Source organism: Otolemur garnettii, unplaced genomic scaffold (genome assembly GCF_000181295.1).
Source record: "Otolemur garnettii isolate 467f Iridium unplaced genomic scaffold, OtoGar3 scaffold00075, whole genome shotgun sequence".
NCBI classification, from domain to species: Eukaryota; Metazoa; Chordata; class Mammalia; order Primates; family Galagidae; genus Otolemur; species Otolemur garnettii.
Genome location: NW_003852470.1, coordinates 6,919,673 through 6,946,856, shown reverse-complemented (window position 1 = coordinate 6,946,856; position 27,184 = coordinate 6,919,673). Strand labels below are relative to the sequence as shown.

The following is a 27,184-nucleotide window of genomic DNA, read 5'->3' as shown; positions in this document are numbered from 1 at the left end:
TGCTCTTATCTAAAGAGGGAAGCAATTGGATCAGATAATCTCAAAGCTCTCTTTCAGCTCTGAGGTCCGGGATCAGAAGTCAGAAATTCAGAACCTTACAAGCAAAGTAAATAAATGAGGCTGGTTAGGTGTTAGACACTAGGTCATGGAGGTGACTGTGGCAAACTGAAGAGCAAACAGTCCCTAAATAGTCCCTGGGTTTAGGAGGTTTTAGACTCTAAAACCTAGACCTAACCTAATTTTAGACTCTAAAATTTAGAGGTTGGCATCCTCTACCAACCAAGCTGACTAGAAACTGTGAGTGCCCTAGGCAGCGCCCCCAACCACATCTGCCTTATGTGTAATTGCCTTACTGTCAATGTTTTTGAAAGGATTTCTAGTTTTGCTTTGGAAAATTCTGCATGTTCCAAGTAACTAAATTTGTGAATGCCTGGTTTTCTCTTACATCATCGTGTATGTGTATGCTGGATCTTGCAAACTAAGTCTGATCTACAAATTGTTTTAGAATGGAACAAACTGTATGTCAATACTAACTTCAATAATTAATGACATTGATGCTGCAATCTTTTGGAGCTACTTCATTAAACGTTTTTAGCTTCGATTTTGCAGATTAAAAAATAGTTTAGAGCCAACATTGTTTTTATTTTTATTTTGAGACAATCTCACTATGTAACTCTTGATAGAGTGCTGTGGCACCACAACTTACAGCAACCTCAATCTCTTGGGCTTAAGCAATTCTCTTGCCTCAGCCTCCCAAGTAGCTGGGACTACAGGCATCCGCCACAATCCCTGGCTATTTTTTTAGTGGCAGTTGTTGTTGTTTAGCAGGCCTGGGCCAGGTTCGAACCCTGCAGCCCTGGTGCATGTGGCTGGCACCCTAACCACTGAGCTACAGGTGCCAAGCCCCAACATTCTTTTTAATGTCTCAAAATTTTGATGAGCATTTTAAAAGCCTGTCTGGCTTAGTCATGTTCCCTCCATTGCCTAAGGGCTGAAACAGTTCTGTGCCTGGTGCTGGTGATCAGACAGGACACCAGCTTTTAAAGAGCTCAGTTGGTGAAGTCAGCAGAGACAAACAGGTAATTTTTCCATAATGTAACAAGTGCAGGGCAAAGTGACATAAGGGTTGGAACAAAGAAAGGGATCCTGAGGGGAAGCAGAGAGGTGGTGTCAGGAGAGTCTTTTATTATAGACAAATCTCAAGGGGTGGGTGGGAATAAACCAGGCGAGGAAAAAAAGGTATTCCTGGCCAAAAAAAAAAAAAAAAGCACCAGCAAATGTGGGTCTGTGTAACAAGGAGCATGCTCTTTATTCATTCATTCAACAAACACTTCGTAGGAGCCAGAGCATCAAGCACTGGGAAGGCAAGTAAACGGTTGAGAGCACTGACTAGTTACAAGGCCCAGGATGACTGTAGTGACTGAACAGAGCAGGCCGCAGTACATCCTGAGTAGGGGCTTTGGGGACGGGTGGGGGAGAGGAAGTGGGGACAGGCACGGTACAACATAAAAATGAACATAAATGTCCTAAAATTTGGAATTCTATACACAATGACCCATGTTTTCCCATAATATACTTCAATCACATTAGAAACAATGATAATAATTTTTAAAAACCCACCAGCATATAAAATGTTTGAATAGGGAAAAATAAAAATTACTAAGCCCTTAGAGCTAGAGGACTATACTGATATAAACTTTATGAAACCCAGATGTGCCCTGTTTCTCCAGCCCTCAGAGATCACCCTCCTTTACAAACTCAATTACAGCTCTCTAGTCCTAGCCCCATGGACGGCTGCTGGGGGCTGCTGCGGACCCACCTCCTGCACAGCTTTCCCTCCACAAGCAGCCTCCAGTGTCCCCTGGTCCCCTCAGCCTGACAGCTTGGGCTCCATGATCCTGCTGAGCTGTCTTTTTCTGTACTAAGTTCCTGGTTCTTTTTCGTTCTTCTCTGCCTTTTTACAGGCTGTTTCCAGCACATTTTCCCACTAAGCGTCAACAGGGGCCAGGCACTTCCTCTGAAGCAGCACGCTAAATACGTGAGTCTTCAGAAAATAATGATGCTACTTCAGGAAATCCTTACCAAGGTAGAATTATACAATAAAACAACAGAACTTAAAGATTATCAGAAATAAATTACATATGCATAAAAGATTAATAAAAATTTTGTTATAAAATAATAGGGAATCAGAAAAATACAGGAAAATAAAGAAAATGTAAAGGAATAAATTTCAAATCACTTCATCCTACCTCTCAGAGATCTGTTTTTGTGCTTTTGTGGACGTAGACAAAGTAATAGAAATGTTTTTAAAATTAGGATCATAGGGCTAAGCACCTGTAGCACAGTGATTACAGCATCAGGCACATATACCAAGGTTGGCCAGTTTGAACCTACACCGGGCCAGCTAAACAACGATGACAACTGCAACAAAAAATAGTCAGGCCTTGTGGCGGGCACCTGTAGTGCTAGCTACTTGGGAGGCTGAAGCAAGAGAATTGGTCAAGCCCAAGAGTTTGAGGTTGCTGTGAACTGTGATGTTACAGCACTCCACCAACTGGGACAAAAGTGAGACTCTGTCTCAAAATAAATAAAATTAGGATCATATTGCACATTGGCTTTTTAAAATTTCGATTAACAAATGGTATACAATTTAAATGTTTTTAAAATATTCTTGAAAAACGAGGTAACAGTTGAACAAAGTTTCTTTATTATGTACCAACAAGAGATTTAATCTTCCTCCTAGTGCTGTGTTCAACTTTTTACTCTAACAATGCATAACTTGTAAAACACAAAATTATGTATTGCAAAACAAAAATGATCAAAATCAATACATGTTGAAGTAAATGTCTACAAAATATGCTATTATATCAAATTCATTGCTAAATTTAATTTATATAAATGTTAAATTTAAAACAATTCATAAATTGAACTTGCTCATAATCAGAGCATGAACTCTGTAGTGATTGATCAGAGCCAAATGTAAATTACAAACTGAGATAGCCAAACAACTGCAAAGGCAAAATTAATTTTTAAAAACCTTCCATATCTTATTGCAAAACAAAACAAAAATTATAACACAGAGATAATTATGAGAAATGTGGCTGCGTTTAACTGTTTGCTATGACATCGGGTGCAGAGTCTGAAGGTGAGAGCACAGACCAGACCTTCAAAGGTTCAAAACGGTCCTGGCTGTTTCTCTACCTCTCCTTGCTAGACAGAACACCGGCGTCACCTCCCTGGAGCTTGTGCGACTCAAGCCCATCCCAGACCTACAGTAGCAGAACCTGCCTGTTGACAAGACCCCCAGGTGCGTCTCCTGCATGCTAATTCTGAGAAGCCCGACCACGTGGAACGCGCTGCGCTAGATCCCCGGGGCCCGGCGCGGGTGCTCCGGGAGCCCCTGGGCAGCACACTCCGGTGGACGTGCTGCCCGCTGGGAAATCTGTTGATTCCACACACGCGGGGGCCCCTCCCCGCGAAGGCCCGGCGCCCCCGCACTCAGAACTGGGGGGCACGTGAGCACTGTGATGCAGGGAAAGGCCGCCGGGTCGGAGACCCCCGGCTGCCCCTCACTTGGGCACGCCTTTCCCCTCCGAGCCTCAGAGTGCCGGTTGGTAAAACGAGGGGCCACCGGAGGCTGGTAGAGGAGGAGCACCCACCCTTCATAAATTCGTGTAACCACGGCGTCCTAGGACGCGAACAGCAGAATCTCCTCCACTCCCGAGTTCGACTTTCAGCCCCAATCCCGAATCCTAAGATCTGTGAGCCAACAAAGACTAGCCGCGAGAAGGGGGTGGAGCCTAGGACCAGGTCTCGCGAGAAGTGGTCTCCCGAAGACGCCCTGACAGGCGCAGGCGCAGACGCACTACAGCACCGCCCCCTCGAAGGAGGCGGCACCCACAGTAGGAGGCGGGGTTTGGGGCTGTGGACAAACGTCGCGAGATTTAATCGTGCGTCACGTCAACTTTTTCCTGTCAGAGGCCGGAAGTGCTGTGTGCGGGGAGCTTCTGCTTGCTGGGTAGTGTTGCAGCGCCCCTGGGCCTGGGTTGCTGTCGCGGCTCCATAGCTCCGGCTTCTTCTCTCCTGTTCTGGACCGAAGTGATGGGGGACCCCAAGGAGGCCGGAGCCGAGGCTCCGCCGGCCGGGGCCGCTGCTCGGGGAGGGCTCAGCCTCCTGTCCCAGGGAGAGTCCGAGGAACCTTCTGCACAGGTGAGCCCTCTGCGGGGCGGGACCTGCCAAGGCTCCGGGAGCTGCGGGCCCGTTCCACCGAGGAGGAATGTCGCGATTCCCAGAAGGTCTTGGCGCCCTCTCCACACTTCCCTGACATCCCCCAAACAGGGAGTGGAAGTCCGTGTGCTTGTCTACAGGTATTCAGGTATTTACTTGCAAGTCATTCGTACCAAATGCAGTCCTGGTAACCGACAGGTGAGTTAGACAAGATCTGTGCTTTCAAGGAGGGTACGTGTAAATACGTGATTCCAGGCAAAGCTGTTGGGAAGAGAGAGGGTGCCAGGGAGGGACTCACTGAGAATGAGCGTGAACTAATTCTTGAAAGGTGCAAAGTGTTTGCCAGGTCGAAAAGGGACTTTGTGAGAGATATGAATATTGAACCCAGACACGGAATTTGCCTTGCGCGTGTGCAAGTGTGGGCTGTGGGAAAATCCCCCCCCACCCCGTGCCTTGCTGTGAAGTTAGAGGTGCAGAATATTTGTGTAATGAACTGATTAATCAATTACTGAGCATTCGCTTAAAACTAAGAAAGTCCCAGATACCTTACCAGACTTTTGTAAATGATGTTATTGAACTTAAAATACTTAAGTACTGAACAAAGTTTTTTATTACTTATTTAATAGTTAGAATGATACTATTGAGACTCCTTGGTTTCTGCTTCTCCACTTCATTTATATAAGTTGATTAAAAAGGCAGATTGGTTGGCCTGTTTCTAACTGATGACTATAATCATCATGCTCTTTGACTCATCTTTTTTCTTTGAAGTTATGTGAAAAACTGCCAAGCAAAGTGACGATTTATGCTCAAATTTATTGTGTTATTAGTAATATGCAGCATATGTTCCTTGTGAAGCCTAGTGTGGTGGGCTCTTGTTTGCTTTATACAAAGAGGAGATTTTCAGTCTAGTAGTGGTGTTCATTAACATTTCATTTAATATGTTAATTAGGGGTCAGCTTTATTTCTTGGAGGCAATGAAGTGAAGAGCCGAGCTGTGGTGAAATACTCTTCTGCTCCTCCTCGAACAGCATTTGCACGCCTTGAAGAGAAGACAGACTTGAAACTCCCACCTGCCAACTGGTTACGAGAGAGTGCCAAATTAGGGCCAGCAGGAACTACCATTCTTGGCAACAGTAAGAAAAGCAAGCCATTTTCAAGGTAAATATTAATTATTAATTGATGGCATTTTTACCTGCTCCTTTATCCTGATTTAAAACTCTTAATACTTGCTTTTATGGTTGAAATGGTAATACACATTAACTTGCTGACCTTTATCTTTCAAAAAAAGATCACATTTAACTTTCAAGGTCCTTTTTTCCTCTGATAATAGATAATGTTGCAATATGAAGATACCAGTTGCATATGCTTTTTTCAAGTCTACATCCTGTAGTTAACAAAGAGTTTTAATTGTGAAAGTTAAATCAGCCATTACTTTTTCACAATTTACATACCTTCAAATATATGAATATAAAGAATCAGGATGCACATGAAGTGGAGAACCCTTAACACTGCCTTATGGGTCCTGTGGAGTTTTTCATTAAATGGTGGTAGATTGTCTGGCCTGAAAAAGCCCAGTGTAAAAACCCAGCATGTTTGTGTGGCCTATACCCTTCACTTTGACACTGGGAATTCTGCTGGTAGTATTTAAAGTCGAGAGAGTACCTTGGGGTCTTACAGAGAAAAATGTACTAACATCCATATTCTTGTATGCCATTTAATGTGTAGGTTTCTCTTTTTTTCTCTCTCAGTAATTCAGTCTAAAATATTTCCATGAATATGGAAAGAGGCACAAGCACATTAATATCTTACCAGCTAGTAGTTTGGAAATTATTCTAAGGCCTCAGAAGGCAAAAGGTATATTTGTAAAATGTTGTTTATAGCATTATTTATACCAGCAAAAAGTTGGAAATAAATGAGGTATTTCCTTTTAAAACATATCTTAGGCTCAGCGCCTGTGGCTCAAGCAGCTAAAACGCCAGCCACATACACCTGAGCTGGTGGTTTTGAATCCAGCCTGAGCCTGCCAAACAATAATGGCTGCAACCAAAAAAATAGCTGGGCATTGTAGCAGGCGCCTGTAGTCCTAGCTACTTGGGAGGTGGAGGCAGGAGACTCACTTGAGCCCAGGAGTTGGAGGTTGCTGTGAGCTGTGATGCTACGGTACTCTAACCAGGATGACAGCTCAAGGCTCTGTCTCAAAAAATAAAGAAATAAATAAAAGAAAAACTTAGTAAATTATGATATGTCAACACAATTAAATGTTATAATGTTATTTAAATGATAATTGATTGTGTACAAATGCAGTGTTAAGTTTTTGGGTTTTTTTTTTTTGAGGCAGAGTCTCACTGTGTCACCCTTGGTAGAGTGCTATGGCATCACAGCTCACAGCAACCTCAAAGTCTTGGGGTTAAGCGATTCTCTTGCCTTAGCCTCCCAAGTAGCTGGGACTACAGGTGCCCGCCACAGTGCCTGGCTATTTTTTGTTGCATTTGTCATTGTTGTGTAGCTGGTCTGGCTGAGTTCAAACCCACCAGCCTCCGTGTACGTGGCTGGCACCGTAACCACTGTGCTATAGGCACCGAACCAAGTGTTAAGTATTTTGTATGTTTGTCTCATCTAATTGTCACAACCACCATTTGAGATAAGGTCTTAACTATTTTTGCACATGAGAAAAGCTGAGAAAAGTTAAATAACTTGGTAAATCATGAGAACATACTTTGAAGTTAGCAGTCCTAGTTGAGTGTCCTCACCCTCTCCTACTTACCTGGAAAATGGTGGTATTAGCTGCCTTTCAGGCATGAAGACTATCGATGCACCTCATGTGGTATCTGGCATGAGTTGGATACTCAGTTAACTTTTATTCTTTTCCTTTCCCCCTTGTGGCAGAATTGTTATCAGGTGCATTTTTTCATATCTTTTCTTTAAAAGAGAAATAGTATGTATCACTAAGAATATGATCCCAGAAAGTAAAATCCTGAGAAATTTTTTTCCTATCTCCCTACTTAAAAAAGCTAAAATTTGATAGTGATTAGTTTCTCTTAGAAATGTTTTGGGTTTCATGCTGATAAAAATAAAAACAATTGTTAAGTATTTTTAATATGTTTCATACTACAGTGGAACCTTGTAAGTTGACCATGCAAGGGACTATAACAAACTAGTCAACATACAGAGTACATGTGGTGCATGTCTGTTTTGTAAAAATTAGGTCAACTTAAAGAGGGGGCCAACTATGGAGTTTCTGGTATAATTGCCAGTTATTTATTTATTTATTTATTTAGAGACAGTCTCAAACCATCACCCTGGGTAGATTGCCATGGTGTCATAGCTCATAGCAATCTCTAACTCGCTCAAGCAATCCTCTTGCCTCAGGTTTTTTTTATTTTTAGTAGAGACGGGGTCTTTTTTATTTTTAGTAGAGATGGGGTCTCGCTTTTGCTCAGGCTGGTCTCACAAGCAGTCCACCCACCTTGGCCTCCCAGAGTGCTAGGATTATAGGCGTGAGTGACTGCGCTCAGCATATAATTGCTTCTAATAATTATTGCTATGTTATCAATTCTAAGATGCCATTGAGTTTCGGATCCATCATTATGTTATGAACCACTAAGTAGGATAAGCTAACCAACTGTAATGGTGATATGTATTACCTGATATCAGAGGTGTTAAAATGTGGAAAATGTGTTTTTAAAAGTGATGAAATACAGTATTCTATTATTAACGTCTCCTTGCATGATTATTACCTTTTAATTTGTGGCCTTTTTTCCTTTTGATAGCTTTGGCATGGCATATGAGTTTATTGATTCAGTAGGAAATGATGTGGATGTTGTTTCTGACTCTGAAGTAAGTGTTCCTTATTGCTCCATGTAAACTTGAGAATGTTTTGTGCTAAATGTTGTATCATTTTCTGTTCGCTTATTTTTTATTTTTAGACAGAATCTCACTCTGTCATCCTGAGTAGAGTGCCATGGCATCAGCATAGCTCACAGCAACCTCAAATTCTTGGGCACAGGGGATCCCATTGCTTCAGCCAGCATATAGCTGGGACTACAGGTGCTGGCCACTACACCCAGCTAGTTTTTCTGTTTCTAGTAATGACAGGGTCTCTCTCTTGCTCAGGCTGGTCTGGAACTCCTGAGCTCAAGTAATTTGCCCAACTTGGTCTTCCAGAGTGCTAGGATTATAGGAGTGATCTCCTTCGCTGGGACTGCTTTATAGTCTTGACAAATTAGTAATGAAATAAGATAAAGCCATCAGATATTTTTAATATATTTTTTGTTTATTAAAGTATCACTCTTTATACATGTTTTCTTCAAAGAGGAGAGAACAACTCTCAAAACACTGGCAGTGGTGATAATCTTATGATATTAATATGGTGATAATATTAATATGGTGATATTAATATGGTGATTTTTGTTTTTTGAGACAGAGCCTCAAGCTATCCCCCTGGGTAGAGTGCCATGGCATCACAGCTCACAGCAACCTCCAACTCCTGGGCTTAAGCGAGTCTCCTGCCTCCACCACCCAAGTAGCTGGGACCACAGGCGCCCGCTACAACGCCTGGCTATTTTTTTTGGTTGCAGCCATCATTGTTGTTTGGCAGGTTGATGAGCCTGGGCTGGATTCGAACCTGCCACCTTAGGTGTATTTGGCTGGCACCTTAGCCACTTGAGCCACAGGCGCCGAGCCAATATGATGATATTAATGGCTGTGTTCTACTACTAGTAGTTGAAATTGATTGTGATGTTTGGGATTATTCTGAATATTGTTCCAGTTGAGAATTATAAACGATATTTCTACCAAAATCTGTTGATCTTTAGTTAGCAATTTTAACTGATATACTAAAAGCCTAGATTAGTGCAACAGTGTGACCTGTACACACTTAACTTTAAGAAATTCTGTTACCAGGTGTGGTGGCTCATGCCTATAATCCTAGCACTTTGGGAGGCTGAGGTAGGTGAATTTCCCTGAGGTCACAGGTTTAAGATCAGCCAGAGCAAGTGCGAGACTCTGTCTCTAAAAATAGCCAGGTGTTGTGACGGGTGCCTGTAGTCCCAGCTACTCAAGAGGCTGAGACAAGAGAATCGCTTGAACCCAAGAGTTTGGTTGCTGTGAGCTGTGATGCCACGGTACTCTACTGAGGGCGATAGAGTAAGACTCTGTCTCCAAAAAAAAAAAGAAAGAAATTCTATCATGTAAAAATAGATCTTTGACCATCATTTACATTAACATAGTATGACTCATAAAGTCTGCTTAATTCTGGTTTTAAAGCTCTGTCTTCCCGTGTGTTTGCATGTAGTCCTTTGTATAAAGTACAGTTTGCATAACCTTCAGGAAATAAGTTTTATTAATAGGATAAAATGTGAAAGATTCTAAATCAGACTATAAAAGTCTTTCTGAACTATTTTTTTCTCTTAATATTTTTTAAGAACATTAAAAAGCTCCTGAAGATTCCCTACAGCAAGTCCCATGTAAGCATGGCAGTGCACCGCATAGGGAGGACTCTCTTACTGGATGAGCTGGATATTCAGGAACTCTTCATGAGGTCATCTCAGGTAATTCTCTTTGTGAAAGGCACTATTCTAACTACTGAAGAGCATTGGAAATGTGATTGCATCAGAAAAAGGCCAAAGTGGAAATATAGTTGAGTACTTCTGCAGTCAAGAAATGAAAAGTTTCATTGACAGCAGAAAAACTGAGAAATAGAGAAAAATAGAAGAGAGAATGGGAAAGCAAATTATTTTATTGACACCAACTGCCAGGATTCTTTTTTATAAAGAAAAAGATGAAGCCAGTGAAGAAAGTTGTGAAAAATCAGTGAAATGTAAAAGATTAAATTTTCAAAAAAATCTCATGTCTCTATTAATAAAATTCTTACGAAACATGGCACCAAGAAAAGTGAAAAATACCTGGGGCCACAGTGTGTAACACACCTCTTGGAGGCAGGACACTATTAATAGAGGGACTTCACCCAGCAAATGCAAGCCGGGTAACCTCATTGTACCCTCAACAATTGCCCAACAATAAAAGAAAAAAAAAGTGAAAACTAGGAAAAGCTATTCCTGTGAATGAAGATGCTCATGCACCACATAACACATTTTGATCATTGGTGGACCGCATATATGACCCGGTCCCATAAGTTTATAATACTGTTTTTTTATTGTACCTTTTCTGTGTTTGGTTATGTTGAAATCCATAAATACCTTTGTATACAAGTGTTTCAAGTGATGAGTCCAGTACTATGCTGTACAGGCTTATAGCCTAGGAGCACTAGGCTATCCTGTGTAGGCTGGGTTTGTAGTAGGCTACATACCATCTAGGTTTGCGTCAGTACCCTCTCTGATTTTTCATACAGTGATGAAATCACCTAATGGTGTGTTTCTCGGGATGTACCACTGTGGTTATTAGAACTGATTCTCTTAAAGCCTAATTGCTCAAACTATATGCTGGTCTATGACTATTTTCTACCCATGTGTTGGAGACATATACTTTTGGAAAATAGAATAACAATGGTGTAGTTTCTCAAGCTTACTCTCCATTTCTTTACTTACCTTTTCATGGACTGGTAATAAACAGTTCATGGGCTTGCTAGTCCCCATGAGTTATAGCGATTTAAATTGACATTTAAAATACCATTGCTTCTTGGCTTTTTGGCTAAGATTAAGTGTAAAATGAAGACCATAGTTTAGTATATGTGGTTCTTGGGGTGTGACCCTGAAAAGTCAGAGGCCTAGCTCCTTAGCAGTTCATAGTTTGGGGATTATACATGCTTTAAAAGGTAATTTCAATACAGCATGCCAAGTGGGACTTCCTCCAGCTATAAAACAAAATGTTACAGAGAAGGATCACTCCAGGTATGGAAGGAAATGTTACAGAGGAGATTACCTTCTTGGCTTGGCTTAGGGAGAGGTGGAGGACTGGGGTTTCTTAAGAGAGGTGGTGTGAATTGAGTCCAGAAAGATAAATGTTTTATGAGTATGTGTATGAAATAGGATACAAAAAATAGAATATTTTCTGTAAAGGAGTAATAGGCACATTTTTTAAATTGCATACATTTCATTTAATAATTTCTTGTTATTCAGACTGGTGATTGGACATGGCTGAAAGAGTTTTATCAAAGACTAATTGATCAGAAGTGGCAGAGGAAGAAAAAGAGCAAAGAGCACTGGTATCAGAAGGCGATTCTTTCCAAGTTTTTATATTACAGGTACTGGGCTATTTATTTTAGAAGAAAAATGAAATTCAAATCTAAACTTTAATTTGAAGCTAGTAAAACTAAGTAAGCTTTGCAACTGTGGTACTATTAACATTTCGTCATTGCAACATTTGCTTATGTTCCTATTTTGTAAGACGTAAAGTTGGTTACAGAATTTAGTTTTTATAAATTGTACATAGTTACCCAAAGTTTAATAACAATGTGATTCCTCCCTCACCCCAACTGGGCCAGTATCAATGGTGATGGAGCTGCTCAGCCTGTCCCATCTGCTGCAGAACGGCAGGAACCGTCCAGTTCAGATCAGACAGGTGACTCGGAAGGGGCTTCTTGGCCTGCCCCCTTTGAAATGCCTTCCTCGGTTTCCGAAGATCCCAGTGCTTCCAGTCAGGTTAGTAACTGAAATGCCAATTTGGCAAACTCATTTAGGAAGACAAAACCAATTACCTTGTTTAAAAAATACATAAAGGGGAATAAGAAATATTCTAATTTATGTCTCCTAATTGGGAAAATAAACCTTTTAATTTTCACAACAGAATTTACAAGAGCTGTTATGAATGCCTAGATCAGGTTTTTTAATTAAATAATTCAAAATATTTTGAAATAGCTTACTGACATGTTTAGCAATACTATCTCTTTTAAGTTGTAAGAATACTATGTAATACAGTGATTATAGCATATTTTTAACTTTAGATATGTTAGTGCCTATTAAATACTGAGACTCATAGGCCTGTTTGTAAATTAAGTACTGACCTTTTCACCTTAACTTTTAGTCAGATTGTTAGTCTAAGATATCCCTTAGGATTTTTCTGGGGAAGTTTCTCAGACCAGGTCTACATCCATGTCATGAAACTTTCAGAAAGGAAGGGAGTGAGCTGTGTTGTCAGTTTTGTCTCTCTACTGCTTTCTTATTGCTTGTTTCTTTATTTTTGTCCCTATTGTGTGTGTCAGAGAATAAAATAAAGCCACAGATGTAAATTGTGACATGTTTGTTTTCAGGAAAATACATTGGTAAATATTAAAAAGATAAGATCTATAACTTGATAAATTGTTTTCGTCCTCTTACTGGATGTTTCTACATATTGAACATTATTCAGTCAGATTGTTTTAGTCTTCATAAATTATAGGGTTCCAGGATACAAATACATTTAACTTGACTTTAAAACTACATAATGAATTTAAATTTTTTCTAGAAGTGAGTAAACTATAAGAAAAAAGGAGGTAATTAACATGTAAGTCACATAGTGGTAACTTCCAAGAAGGTGGCAGTGCTCTGAGATTGACAAGGGGCATGGTGGGTCCTAAGTGGTAGGCATGGCCCAGGTCATGATCTGAGTTATGGTTATGTGGGTAATTTGCTCTGTAGTTCCCTGTGTGTGACTATTTCAAGGATTTTTAAAAGTTCATTTAGTATTCCCTGTTTTCAAATAAATGTATCCTTATAAAAAGATCACATTATAGATTTACTGTCCTCTTTTTAGCCAACTCACCCTTCTCCCAGCATTATCCTGTCCTCACATTGTTGAAGTATTACTATGAAAAGTCGGGGAAAAACTGGCTTGGTTCCTGTGGCTTGAGCGCCTAAGGCACCAGCCACATACACCTGAGCTGGCGGGTTGGAATCCAGCCCCAGCCCTGCAAACAGCAATGATGGCTACAACCAAAAAATAGCCAGGCGTTGTGGTAGGCACCTGTAGCCCACCTACTTGGGAAGTGGAGGCAGGAGAATCCCTTGAGCCCAGGAGTTGGAGGTTGCTATGAGTTGTGATGCCATGGCACTCTACCCAGGGCGACAGCCTGAGGCTCTGTCTCAAAAAAAAAAAAAACAAAACCCTTGAAACTTTTGAATATCTGTAGGCTTGCATGTGGAGGATGCAATCTGGCATTTATTTAATACCTCTTAAGTCACTGACTTTGATGTGTGTGTTTGTATAAATTTTGTTTTATCCTTGGAACTACACATGGAGTAGGTGTTGATGGTATTGTTTTATAAGTGAGTAAACTAAAGCTCTTAAAAAGCAAATGTTTTGCCATAGTCAAACAGCTAGTAAAGTCCGAGGTAGGGTTTAAACTCTGATCTTTCTGTCTTTAGAAGCCTGTTCTTACAGCTGTGCCCCCCTGTGTTCATGTATCCACACATAGTTAGGAGGCCCCATTAACAGACTGAGCAGTGGCAGGCCCCTGAGCAGTCTGGCCCTGCCAGAAAAGTCTTGTGCAGAGTATTTTTCTTACATGTTAATACTACCTGAAGTTTAGCATTTATAGTTTTTTTTGTTTCTAACCTATCATCTTGTGAATTCTTTTTCCCCAAACTAAAACTGTTAGTTTGAAGCCTTTGTTAAGCAATAATAGATGTCAAATAGGTGTCTGTGATGTGACCTTGATGCCAGACCTTTGTTGAGAACCTTATAACCTAGAGCCCAAACTACCTGGCAAATTATATTTTAGGAATCAGTCCATAAGTTGATCCCTTGTCTGCATAAACAAATAAAGAAGAGTTTAAAGTTCTCTTAGGACTTTTTGGGAGAAGATAAGCTGTAGAAGCTGGTGCTCTCCTGTGCTGGCAGTCATGCACCCCTTCCAGGCCGGTGCTGAGCCTGTCGGCGTACACACAGACAAGAAAGTAGAATTTCATGGAATAAGCAACACGTACGAACATCCATCTTGGGGTCTGTTAGGGCGTTGACATCAAAGTTTTAAAGGAGTGTTTCTTAATGACTATACTGCTGTCCAACTGGTTGGAAAATTGAGTGGTGGACAGAATTTGCCCAGTGTCAGAGGGCTCACTTCCTGTTTTCCAAAATATATTCCACAGAATATCTTCAGAACAAAAAGTGTTCTGAGATTAAATAAATTTGAGAAACATTGGATTATCTTTAATGGCGATAAACATTGTTACTCTTTAGAAGCAAGTTGGCAGGCAGCATTTTTCAAACCTGCCTTGGGGAAATGTTTACTGAGTATCCCAGGAGCTTAGTGTTCCATGAAACACACATAAGGACATACTGAACTGGAGACTGTTAAGATAATGAGCGTCTCACACTGTGGATGAGGTTTCTTAGGAAGTTTTAAATAGTTAGGGATGGGGTAGGTTGAAAGAGCAATAATAAATGTACACAGCCCTATTATGAAACTAATTTAGAGTTCTCAAATGAAAGCTCCAACTTAATTCTAGCCTAAGAATATGGGGAGGGGGTGGAGGGAGGGGAGAAGGGAAGATGGGTGGAGGGAGGGTGACTGGAAAGATCACCTATATGGTCTAACAAGGGTACAAGTGAACTTTTCTAGAACTAGAGTATAACTGTTTGAACACAATAACTAAGTAAATGACACAAGGTCTATGTTAACCAGTTGGATGAAAATATTTCAAATTGGATATGAAAACACTACACTGTACCCCATGTTTGCATTAATATATACAGCTATCATTTAATAAAAAAAATAAAAAATAAAAAAAAGAAAGAACAATAACCACATTTGCCCCCCAAAAAGAAAAGCTTTGAAAACTTAGGATAGTCTTTGATCTTTCTCCTCTGAGTAACATCTAAGTGTGATTAGCTTATTTAAAGTAGCTGTGATAAGAGGTGAAGCAGCCAGCCCTGTCACGAGTGTTGGGATTTGTATTAGTTCTAAGTCATGTAGGTAGATTTGAGGTGTGCGTTTTGAATACTTGAGTGATACGCTTTAGAAAAGTAGGTCAATTTTAAGTATTGTTGGCAGCAGAATCATTCCTTATCCTTGCACTTTTCACAGGGAAGTGAGCCTCTTGAACCCTCATACATAGTGGGGCATGTGGCCTCAGCACCCAAAGAACAAAACCTGACTACTTTATTCAATGACGGGGAGAACAGTCAGGTATGCTTTCTATGGTGTCCCAGTGGAGACATCTAATCCCCAGTCTGCCTCATCATTTAAAAATTAGTCTAAGTTGGAATGGATAGGGAAAAACAATCCACTTGATGCTAAAATTGCTCTCTAGACATCTCTGTGCTCTTACACTCTGGGACTGGTTTCCTTTGTCTTTTCCTTTTTCTAGTTGTTCTGTGGATCATGGGGGGGTGTGGATATTGTGGACCTTCTGTTTGTTATAATCTTCCTATTTTAAATCGAAGGGCCTTAAAAATGATTTTGTTCGGAATATTCTGTGGACATTTGAAGATATCCATATGCTGGTTGGTTCCAACATGCCTATATTTGGAGGAGGGAGATATCCAGCCGTCAGCTTGCGCCTCAGGTAAACCAACATTGTACCGTCTTTAAAACTATGGTATCTGTATTCTTCCTTTAGAGTCAGTGTTCTGTCTGCTTTCCCTCATTTATTTGGGCATCCTCTTCTTTCTTTAGGTTTTTTTCACCTCCCTCCCTCTGCCAATTGAAACGGTCCCAATAAGGGAGGAGCTCCTTTCAGCCAATGTGGAAGTTCTATAGCTAGGTCTTCATCATAGACCTTATTGAATGGAGCCAGAGGTCTATGGGACTAGCCTAGCCTTATGTCTAGATCTGCAGTTTGTGAGAGTGTAGTTAGCTTTCTGTTAATTGTGAGTGTTTTTCTCAGTGCTGCACATGTGTGTGTTCATGTCAGCCAGTGTGAATTCTCACTTCAGCATTATCGCATCTGGTGGTCGGTCTCTCTTCAGGTCGTGTGAAGAGCATGCAGTGAGCTTATGGTTATCTCCTATCACCTTTCCTTCTGTTCTTACTGAAAACTTGATGATACCAGTTAGAAACACAGAGCTTTTGGAAAGATGTTAAATGTAACATAACCTCTAAGCTCCTCAGGCATATCTCCTCAGAAAAGAAATTATATGGCATTTTCTATCTAGGGAGAACAGCTTAAAATACTTAAATGGGGAAATAAGTCACAGATGATTTGTTAGGGAACATCTTAATCAAACCAAGTAATACTATAAATGCATATTTTTTAGGGATAACAACAAACCAATTAATGTGCTAACTGGAATTGACTATTGGTTGGACAACTTGATATGCAACGTACCAGAGCTTGTGATGTGTTTTCACGTGAATGGAATTGTACAGGTAAAATACAGTGTAACTTTTCTAGTAATCTCTCAAATGTAAATTGGTACAGAGAGTATCTCACTAAAGTTTTTAAGGCTCTTAAATACTAATGTGTATTTTTGGCAGGGAAAATAGCTGTGAATAAACTGAATTTTGAGTATTTTCACATTTCTAGGTAGTATAAGAGTATAACTTCACAGGTAATTTGTGGGAAGATTATAAATATATTAAACATATATTTGTAGCCATAGAACTCTAATTTTCATGCCAAGCACATGCAGTGATAAACTGGAAGTATCTGTACAGTGGAGGTGTTTCTTCTTTACACAATTATCTACTCAGTTTGTGCAGTTTTAGGGAAAGGCCACAGGGAGAGATGGTTGAGGTAGAAGCTTATATATCAAATTCTTAGCACTTTCTGTTTAGGAGGCACTTTGTCCCCATTGTAAATACTGGGGAAAAATACTAAGTTTGGTCTCAGAAAGATGTAAGCTAATGGGAAATGGTGGTGTGCAGAGAAGTGATGGAGGCAGTACCTAGAAGGGGGAGGTCACTTCTCTTTTGGTCTAGAAAAAAGACATAAGGGAAAAGGTGACATTTTAAGTGGATCTTAAAGGATAGCTAGCATCTCAAAATATATGAGCTGAAGTTTTAAAAATTGGTGTAAATAAAGGGATTGATAATAAATCCAGTTAGGGAATACAGATTTTATGTAGCAGAGTTGTTGGAAATAATGTTGGGAAAAATCATGGCCAAGTAGAGGAAAGTCGTGAATGCTGAGCTGCGGGCTTTGGCCTTGGTTCAGTTGGTGATCTGGAACCAGTGAAGGCTTCACATCTGGGTGATGCACACGTGTTGTGTTGGAATGTTAATTTGAGGGTAGCATGTAGGACAGGCAAGAGGACTTGGAGGTAAGACTGGGCAGCACTGTACCACTCCAACAAACAGTCTCATGTGCTCAGACTACAGAGGAAATACTCAGACTCAACAGTTGTTATGATAGCTAGCGTTTACTAAGTGTTTGTTTTATTCCACTTTGCTAAGTGCTTTACTATGCATTACCTTATTAAATCTTCTAGCCACCTCATATGCTGTCATTCCCATTTGATGGAGAGGGAAACAGGATCAAGGAGCTCAAGTGAGTTGCCCAGGGTTACTTTGCTAGGAAGTGGTGGTGCCAGTATTTGAGCCTCTGTTTGGTTGAGGCCATGCTTTTAACCATCGTACTTCAACCCAGTGATCATTAACGTGGAGTACGCACCACAGTCACTTGTGGCCCATTAACACATTGCTGACTGATCACAAGTTATCTGGTAACATGATTAATTTCTACATGAACTTGCCAGTCAACAGTGTGTTAAAATATACACTTGCTTGGGCCCCAGTCTTCCATGATTGGTAGATCTGTGTGTCTATCTTTGTAGAAAGCCTTGGTTCTCATTTTCAGCCTTTATCACTGTTAAAACATCTGCCTAAACAGCAACATCTACTGAGAGGTTAGGGTGGGGGTTGAGGACAGGAAAGAAGGGCAAGTAAAGCATCAGTGAGGAGGGAGGAGGAGTCGAAGGGAATTCTAGGATCCTGGAACCAGAATAATGGTGGTATCATTTGCTGAGATAGGGACATTGAATTCATTTAGACCAGGAACGTAATGTTTTTGTTACATGTTCAGTTTGAGGAAAGCTTCTAAGGGTGGAGAACATGTGGCCTTCTGGATCTTTGAGTGTAGACTCTTGACTGCATCTAAACTTCACAGAACAATAAAGGGATTTGTTTTACGAAGTTTAGATTTGGTGTGGGAATCTAGAGGGCCACATGTGGCCTTTGGGCCACAGGTCCTTCTACCCCTAAGAGGGGCATTCAAAGGAAGAGAGGAGGAGAACCAGAGTAGTGCATTGTAAACTACAGGAAAGCAGTATTTTAAGGAAGGAAATAGTCCACACTGGGGACCGTAATGAATCGGGAAGGATGAAAACCAGCCTTAGGCATTTGTGTTTCCTCTTATGTTCCGAGTGATTGGGAGTTTTTAAGTCTTAGGAGTACTTAAGTAAATGTGGTAAGAGGTGTTTCAGGAAGTCTGGACAGCAGAAGACAAGCTAGAGAAAAGTACGGAAGCATTTTAAAAATAGTGGTAGTAATGCCCGTGCACCCTTGAATCTTACCGTCACTTCCACGCCCCTGTACTCCATCCCTGTAAAGGAACAGAGTCTAAAGTTCTAGTCTAGGGAAAGGAAAGGCCAGAGTAAGAATTAAGTTCACAAACTCGTCCCAGCAAATGTGCTGCGTACATTATTGCTGAATATCACTTTCAAAGTACTCCCCTTGAGAAGCTGTGCACCTAACACCCAGTCCACCCTTCACTTTTGGAACTCTCTTCTGGAATGACCATCAGAACTGTCATTGTATGGCACACAAACACACATCAGCAGTCATGAACACATTTAGCAAGACACCCCCACATGTCAGCACAAACACAGCTGTGAGGCACTGACACACCAAGGTTACTGAGTTGCGGGTGGTGCCAACATAAGCACCCAGTGGCAAGTTTGTGAACTTGGTTACCAGACCCAGTATGATAACAGTGGTAATGATCATTCCAGAAAAGACAAAATTGCTTTGATTGAAGGGTGGACTAGGCACTGGCATGAGTGCATAGCTCCCAAGGGAAGCACTCTGCAGGTGACTGCAGCGATATTCAGCAACGAGGTATATGGCACTTTTTCTAGGATGATGAGTTCATGAACTTTATTGTCAGGTCTCATAGTTTTAAAAGGTTTACTGGGTAAAATCTACCAACATTTACCATCTTCCCAATTGAAACCATTAGGGTAGGGTAGAAGAAAATATTTGATATGGTTTGTTTGATGTTAGAACAGAAACATGGTGCCTAAATCTGAAGTTCTAAATGTGGCAGTGAGTCTCCACTGAGCATTAGTCCAGTAGTAAACTGCCATTACTGATGGGTGGGGGGCGGGGGATCAAGTTCCTTTGGAATACTGGAGCAGAAAAAGTTGAAAACCACTGGTTTAAAGTTTTTCATGCTGCGTAGGTCTCTATATGCAGAATTTATATCGGTGGCTTTTTAGTAAGAAAGTGTTGCTGCTTTGGGTTTTTTCTTAAACTGCCTTCCATCTGTGTTTTACAGAAATATGAAATGATAAAGACAGAAGAGATTCCCAATTTGGAAAATTCCAATTTTTCTACTAAAGTCATCAAAGACATTGCACAGAATATTTTATCATTTCTGAAATCAAATTGTACCAAAGAAGGACATACCTATTGGCTTTTTAAGGGTAAGCTGATTCTGGAGTGAGCAGTGAGGGGTCTGGGTGATTGCTGTCAAATGAGGCTGATTCTGGAGTGAGCAGTGAGGGGTCTGGGTGATTGCTGTCAAATGAGGCTGATTCTGGAGTCAGCAGTGAGGGGTCTGGGTGATCGGCTGATTCTGGAGTGAGCAGTGAGGGGTCTGGGTGATTGCTGTCAAATGAGGCTGATTTGTTTCTCTTTCCAGCAAGTGGCAGTGACATAGTGAAACTCTATGACCTCACTACTCTCTGTGAAGAAACTGAAGACAAATACCAAAATCCATTCACAATGCCAGTGGCTATTCTTTTATATAAGTGAGTGCTTTACAAATTTAAGATGTAGAAGTAGCCTTATGTAATACTAAAGTTTTAATGTGTACAGCCACATCATCCAAGCCAAGGCTTTAAATAAACTTTTTTAGGTTTTCATAGTGGACGTACACGCACACACCAACACTGCCAAATATTACTCAACTTTTTTACGAAAGCATAATATCATATAAACTTTTGGGGGGTAAAATTCAATACTTAGTTGCTTCTTATAATCCTTATTCTGTTGGGAAAAAATAAGAACATGCCTAGACTTCTCTTGCAGAGAGTGATGAATGAGAGATAAAGTTGATGATGCAACTATTTCTTTTAGGGTTGCTTGCAACATGATGATGAAGAAAAATCAAAACAAGAAACACTACGGGACTATTAGGACATTGCTACTTAATTGTGTTAAATTGCTGGACAAAAGCAGGCATCCTCAAGTAAGGTTAACGTTTATACGGCCTCTGAAAACCTCCACCATTTTGATAGAGAGTTGCTGTCCAGGCAGTAATGCCTCCTATTTCATCCTGTCTGACTGCCCCATCTAGGATGTTAGCCACTAACCAGATGTGGCTGTTGAGCGCTTAAAATCTGCTCACTCTCAATTGAGATGTGGTATAAGTATAAAATATACACTGAAGACTGTGTGTATGTATCATGCGAGTACGGTACTCACTACATGTTGGAATATAATATTTTGTATATATTGGATTAAATATTAGAATTAATTTCCCCAGATTTACCTTTTTAACGTAGCTACTAAAAATGTCACATGTGGCATTTAAAAAGTACTTTCTCAGGCACCCTCTCCACAGTCTTTAGTCTGCCTCAGCGTCAGTTAATTGTCTGGCAACTGTACTTTTTGGTAGGAGGCTCATTGTATTTACTTAAATCAGAAAAAGTCTGTAGAATATGCAGTTTTGTTTTTTTAAAGATCCACATTTTAATTGTGCCACATCCAGTTTTGAGACAAAGATCATCCTAGAGACCAAACTCAGAGGAAAAAAAAATTTTTTTTTTTTTTTTGAAGAAAAATGGCAGAATAATTTCTGACTTAAGTATCTAATTGCTGCAACGTTGAAGTGGTGTTTAGCAGAACTGTGAATGTTAAAAAGTGATATTAACACTATTGAGTGAGATTAAGGATTAATAAATGGTAGGATGAGATAAATGAAAATATTTAAATATTAATTTTGAGAGTTATCGGGATGGAATTTTCCCTCTTTTATCTAATTATTTTTTTCTTCTTACTACCTTAGGTGGTATAATAAATATCAGGTGCCTACTGAACATAAACTTGTATTCATAGTTTGTAAAGAGAAATTCTGAGAGATCAGAATCTTATATGGGGTACTGTTTGTTGATATTTTAGTTATGACACACTATACTTAAAGGCTTTTGCCTATTTTGAAATACTGTTTAGTCCTTTTTTAACAGGGAAAGCTCAGGGTAGAATAATTTGAGGAAATTAAGAAACATACTAACCCATGAGGATTTTGCAGAGCCCGCCCAGAGTATTTGTAACTTTGAATTGGGAACATTTGTCTGTGTGTTGCAGTCTGTATTGTAGAAATATCCTTTTACAGACCTACTAGAATTGTTTAGTATGGCAGTAAATAAAATTCATTCTTTTTCAGATGAGACAACTTTGATGATAGTCACTTAACACATATTTCTTTTTTTTAATAAGATTATTGCTTCAGCCAATTACATGCTTTCAGAACTTTTTCAATTGGATGAGCCTAAAAAGGAAGAAAGTTCAGAATCTCCTTTAAATGAGAATTCTGATGAGAGTTACAGTGAGGAGGAAGAAGAGATGCCAGACAGTGATGAAAATGGATCCTACGGCACCAACTCTGACCCATCAGATGATAACAAAGCAGTGGCGATAATTAAATCTGTCGGAGAATTGTCAGTACCAGAAAAATACAAATCTATTCATCAAATCAGAGTAAGCGTGTCAGAATTTGTGTTACATTTTTGTCATTGGAGAAACCATTGTTTATTGAATATAGTTGACCTTTGGAAAGGTAGCATTATCCCTGCACTATGTAGGGTAGTGCTGTTTCCATGACTGCAGCCACACCTGCCAGTTTGGATGTGTCTGTCCACTTCTCACCCTTGAGGTTTCTGTCGACATGGGTTGCATTGACTCCCGTACCATCGGTGTGTCTCCAGGCAGTTTCCTTACACTGTGCTGCCTCCCTGTGACTAGATCCAGTGAGCCTTCAGAGTTCTGGCTGTTCTCTGAAGTGAAATATAGTCATATTTACAGATAATCTTTTAATTGAAGCTCAGAGTTTTAACTTTGAGATGGAAACCTTATATCCAATTATGTTTCCGAGGGGACATCTCTTTGTCACCCTAAAATATCACCTGTCTTTCTGACCTTCACTTTCTCCACTGATGTACCATAGTCACACTGGCCTGTTTTCCGTCTCTCAGAGCATCAAGATCACGCTCATCTGAGGGCCTTTGCGTTTGCTATTGCTCTTGTTTGGAGCATACCATTTTCCTGGTCTTGTCATGGCTACTTTTTTAAAGCCTTAAGTCTTTTTTTTTTTTTTTTTTTTTAGTCAGAGCCTCAAGCTGTCCCCCTGGGTAGAGTGCTGTGGCATCACAGCTCACAGCAACCTCCAACTCATGGGCTCAAGCGAGTCTCCTGCCTCCACCTCCCAAGTAGGTGGGACCACAGGCGCCCGCCACAACACCCGGCTATTTTTTGGTTGCAGCCATCAGTGTAGTTTTGGCGGGTCCGGGCTGGGGATTCAAACCCTCCACCTTAGGTGTACGTGGCTGGCGCCTTAGCCGGTTGAGCTATAGGCGCCGAGCCAAAGCCTTAAGTCTTGACTAAAATGTTACCTCTTCAAGGAGGCCTTCCCTGACCCCGCTGACATGTTCTGCTTTTGTCTCCTCCATGGAGCCTGTCTGTTCCTGAAGTTCTTATTTTTGTGTGTTTGTCTGTCTCCATTCACTAGAATGTCTCCCTTTAGGTGGAAACACTCCTTTTATCCCATGTCTAGAGTACACGGTGGGCGTTTGACTTAAATGATTGCTGGAAAAAGTCATTATCCATCTAAATTTTAGTTCACTTTGAGCTTTAACCCCTGCAGTGGAGTAAAAACATGTTCTTCTGGTTGTAATTGTTGGTTGCAAAGTTATATGTATATGAGAAACTGCATATACAAGGCCCTAGATTTAGGAGGCAATTAGATGATAATTAAAGATGCAGGCTCGGCACTCATAGCACAGTGGTTATGGCACCAGCCACATAGGCTGAGGCTGGTGGGTTTGAACTTAGCCCAGACCAGCTAAACAACAATGACAACTGCAACAAAAAATAGCCAGGCATTGTGGTAGGCACCTGTAGTCCCAGCTACTTGGGAGGCTGAGGCAAGAGAATCACTTAAGCCCGAGAGTTGGAGTTGCTGTGAGCTGTAACGCCACAGCACTCTACTGAGGGCAATATAGTGAGGCTCTGTCTCAAAAAAAAAAAAAAAAAGATGCAGTCACTTAGCCTTGCTTTCCCAGCATCTGAAAGCATCCTTAGTGTTCATGTAGATAGGTAGTTAGGTAGCTGTGCCTTGTCCCTGTTCGATGACTTTTTGAAGAATGGGCAGTCAGCATGGGCTCCAGAGTCCCCACTTCCCTGTTCACTGTGTCCTTGGACAAATTACCTAACCATCTGTGCTTACTTCTCTTCTGTAAAATGAGAACAGTAATTCTAGCCTCATAGGATTTAGGAAAATGAAATACTTCACAGAGGCCCTTACATATAATATGACTTACTAGATGAAGGTTGCTAACTGATTTTGCTCCTTAATTGAGCAAATAAATTATACAGTGAGATTATTGGTGATACTTATTGCTAAATTGATGATGTTGTTAATTGTGTGTTACCAGGTATCATTGCCAATTAGGAGTCGAGCTGACCTATTAGATTAGGTATACATTTATCTAAAATATCACTGTAGTTCTCACTTTTTTGTTGTAAAAGAATTATGTTTAAAATTTTAAGTACTTAAAGCAACATATATGCTAGAAGACCTTTCTGAGCAAGATTTTTATTGCTGATGTTTACAGTAATTTAATCTGCAACAAAAACTGTACATTAACCCTAATGTCAGATATCTCAGTAAGCTGAATGCATGAGCATGTTTCTAAGTTACTGGTTTATAGGTTTTAGTAATACCTGGGAGATGAGAACCATGGAATGTGTTATATTGGCAGCCTGTTAATAATTTTAAATGTTTATTTCTGAAGCCCAGCTGTGCATTCCCAGTTTGCCATGACACAGAAGAGCGCTGTAGACTTGTACTTAGTTATGTTCTGGAGGTAAGTTTAAGTTCAGTCTCCACTTTTTCAGTAAAGTTTGTACTTATTATGCCCGTACTATTTCTTTGTTGATATCTAAATTTTATTCTGAATGGTGTTCTGCTGTGATCTTTTTTCTTTGAGTGCAAAGTGGAAATCAAATGAGCTTTTTCAAATCTTTCAGATTAAATGTAGTTTTTAAAATCTGTTTCTGAAAAAGAAATTCTAAGAGGATTCAGTAGTTCAGATACTGCTTTATATTTAGTTTTTAGTTAAGTATATAATAAATATGTTTTCTTTTTTTAAAGGGTTTAAAATCTGTAGACAACAGCATCAAAAAAGAAAGTGACCTTCCGGCAGCTGACCCTAGCACTCCAATCCCATTAAAATATGAAGACGAATCCACAAGGGGGGGTCATGAGGGGCTAGAGAAGCAGATGGCCTTGTTTTTGGACAAAAGTAAGTTGAATTGATGTGCAAATAAGGCCTTCAACAGAATGATATACTGGCTCCTTGTCAACACCAGGCTTCTGTCAAATACGAAGCAGTCATTGAAAGGGATTGAAAAAGGGTATCACGGGAACTCAAAGTGGGGGTAACATCCTTTCATTCAAAATGTAAGGCAAAGTAGGATAAGCTTGATCTGGATATTTCTAATAAGAACATGAGGAGCCTGCATCTTCCTGTTACCCACTGGGAGGAGCTAATGCCTTCAGCCTGGGCGAGTTCTGCTAAGAAATTGTTGTAAAAACGGTGGAGTTTAAAGAGCACGGCCTCAGGGAAGAGACTACCTAGCATCAGCTCTGGGCTTTGCTGGGAAAAGTTGTTCCACTTTTTTGAGCCATCTTTTCTCTCTTTCATAATGGAGACACTAGTGGTGCTTACTAAATGGTTAACAGATAATCTAAGTAGACATAACAGATAGATAAAAGGTATAACATCAGAACATGTGCATATTGAGCACCGTAGAAGGGCTGGCTGTCACTGCTTGGTAGTAGTGCTAGAAAGGTGACTTGTAGATTACCTGGTTTATTCCTCAGGAACTTCACTTCATGAAGAACATACAGATTTTGAAGTAAAAGTCTTGAGTTTCTTCTTTATTTTCAGTCTTTTTTTTTTTTAATTATTTAAGACTTTTTGTTAACAGGTGCTTGCAGTTTTTTGAAAAAATCAAGTTGTAAACTTTTATTACAAATTAAAAATGAAGTTCTTAAAAATCTCAACTTGACCAGATATGAGAAACAATTTAAAAACCTTTAAAGGTGTATTGAGAAAAACCAGGCTTTTTTAAAAAACACGTTTGTTATTACCAGAAAAGACTTCTTTAGGTAAAAATAATAAAAACCCCATGTTACATAGATAATGCAGATAGTTCAGGTTATCTGGTCAGTGGGCAAAAAGCAAGCACTTAAGGTCTTCAGCGCCAATCTTTTGTTCATTTCTTACTGCTGGAATTTCGTTTCTTCTTGTCAGATGACTAAACCGGATGTTGGTAGAGATGGTGAGCAGCAGGTACTCAGCCCCGCCCTGCTCAGCCTGGGGAGCGGGCCAGTTCTCAGCTGGTGGATCGGCTGCTTTTGTCTCTTTGCCATCTTGTGGTTTAGGGTTTTCTGGGCATCTGCATTGGTAATTGAAGTTGCAACGGTACCGATGTTGAGGCGGCTGCTGACCTTGGGTCTCATCTCCTTGATTCTCTTTGTCTTCTTCATTGCCGTCCTGTCTGGCCCATCTTTAGCCAGGAGGCCCCCTGCAGAATCATGGTCTATAACCCCATTACATATTCTGTCTTACTGGTCTACCTTGTTCTGCACTCTGGTTGTCAGCACCTCCATCACTTCTTGCACAGGAGGGTTGGAATACTGTGGTCGCCACCCATAGGGTCCACATGTAGTAAGGTGGGAACCTTCGCCTGCTGCAGGGCTGGCGTTGTTGGGCCTGGCCTTCAGGAGCGCTCTCCAACCCCGCGTTCTCCCTCACACTATTCTGGTAATTGCGTGGCGGACCTGTGAGACGTGGAGAGCAGTCTGCTGCATATTTACTGCCTTGAACTGGAATCCCACCAGGGCCTGTGACATCTGCTGCCTCCACACCCTTTTCTCCTTCAACAACATCAAACTCCACGGTCTCTCCATCTCCTACACTGCGAAGGGACTTCCTGGGGTTGTTATTCTTTATTTGTCTGGTGTACAAACACATCTTCCTTGGTGTCATTCCTGTTGATGAAGCCATACTCCTTTCTTACATTGAACCATTTTACTGTTCCTAAAACCTTCATTGCTATCTCCGACTGCGCCACTGATGTGAGGGCACCCGGGCCACCACTCCCTGCACCCCTGTAGTGCTGGGCTTGGTGTCGGCAGCAGAGGGCTGGGGCGGCAGGCGGCTGCCCGGTCTTGGCCTCACTGCTCAGGGTTGCGGTGATTGTGACTGGGGCTGGCGGCGGCACTGAGGCTGCTCAGGGCTCTCTGGGGTCCCCTCTCCGCTCCCGTCGATCAAACTCTTCTTTTTTGTGGCCTTATCCCTTACTTCCCTTCTTAATCAACCTTAGTGTTTTTTTTTTAATGTTTTGAAAGTCTGTATGTTTGAAATAATACCAAGTACTTTCTAGGTCTTCTTTTCATGAAATGATAGACATGGGGGAGGCATAGATTTATTCCCCTCCATTAATGGAGTGCTGCTGTCTGCCAGGCTTAAACCTGCATGCAGTGAGGAAAACCGCACCAGGACTTCTGCTGTTCTTTTTCCTGAAATGCCTTTTCTGTTTCTTCCTCCTCCTCCATCTCCCCCATTGAAAATC

At 40.7% G+C, this 27,184-nt stretch overlaps 1 protein-coding gene across 1 annotated transcript in view; it reads left to right on the top strand.

Annotated features, from left to right (window-relative positions):
• Positions 1 to 4,018: 4,018 nt before the first annotated feature.
• Positions 4,019 to 27,184, top strand: part of EDRF1 (erythroid differentiation regulatory factor 1) — a 49,731-nt gene continuing 26,565 nt past the window's right edge. Inside the window, exons 1-15 of the mRNA XM_003794068.3 lie at positions 4,019 to 4,209; positions 5,177 to 5,385; positions 7,998 to 8,064; positions 9,651 to 9,776; positions 11,304 to 11,428; positions 11,669 to 11,825; positions 15,188 to 15,289; positions 15,547 to 15,668; positions 16,360 to 16,471; positions 19,599 to 19,746; positions 19,965 to 20,073; positions 20,402 to 20,513; positions 21,764 to 22,024; positions 24,337 to 24,408; positions 24,696 to 24,846. Coding sequence (XP_003794116.1) covers positions 4,102 to 4,209; positions 5,177 to 5,385; positions 7,998 to 8,064; positions 9,651 to 9,776; positions 11,304 to 11,428; positions 11,669 to 11,825; positions 15,188 to 15,289; positions 15,547 to 15,668; positions 16,360 to 16,471; positions 19,599 to 19,746; positions 19,965 to 20,073; positions 20,402 to 20,513; positions 21,764 to 22,024; positions 24,337 to 24,408; positions 24,696 to 24,846 — 1,981 coding nt within the window. The 5' untranslated portion in view covers positions 4,019 to 4,101. The remainder of the gene's footprint in view (positions 4,210 to 5,176; positions 5,386 to 7,997; positions 8,065 to 9,650; positions 9,777 to 11,303; positions 11,429 to 11,668; positions 11,826 to 15,187; positions 15,290 to 15,546; positions 15,669 to 16,359; positions 16,472 to 19,598; positions 19,747 to 19,964; positions 20,074 to 20,401; positions 20,514 to 21,763; positions 22,025 to 24,336; positions 24,409 to 24,695; positions 24,847 to 27,184) is intronic.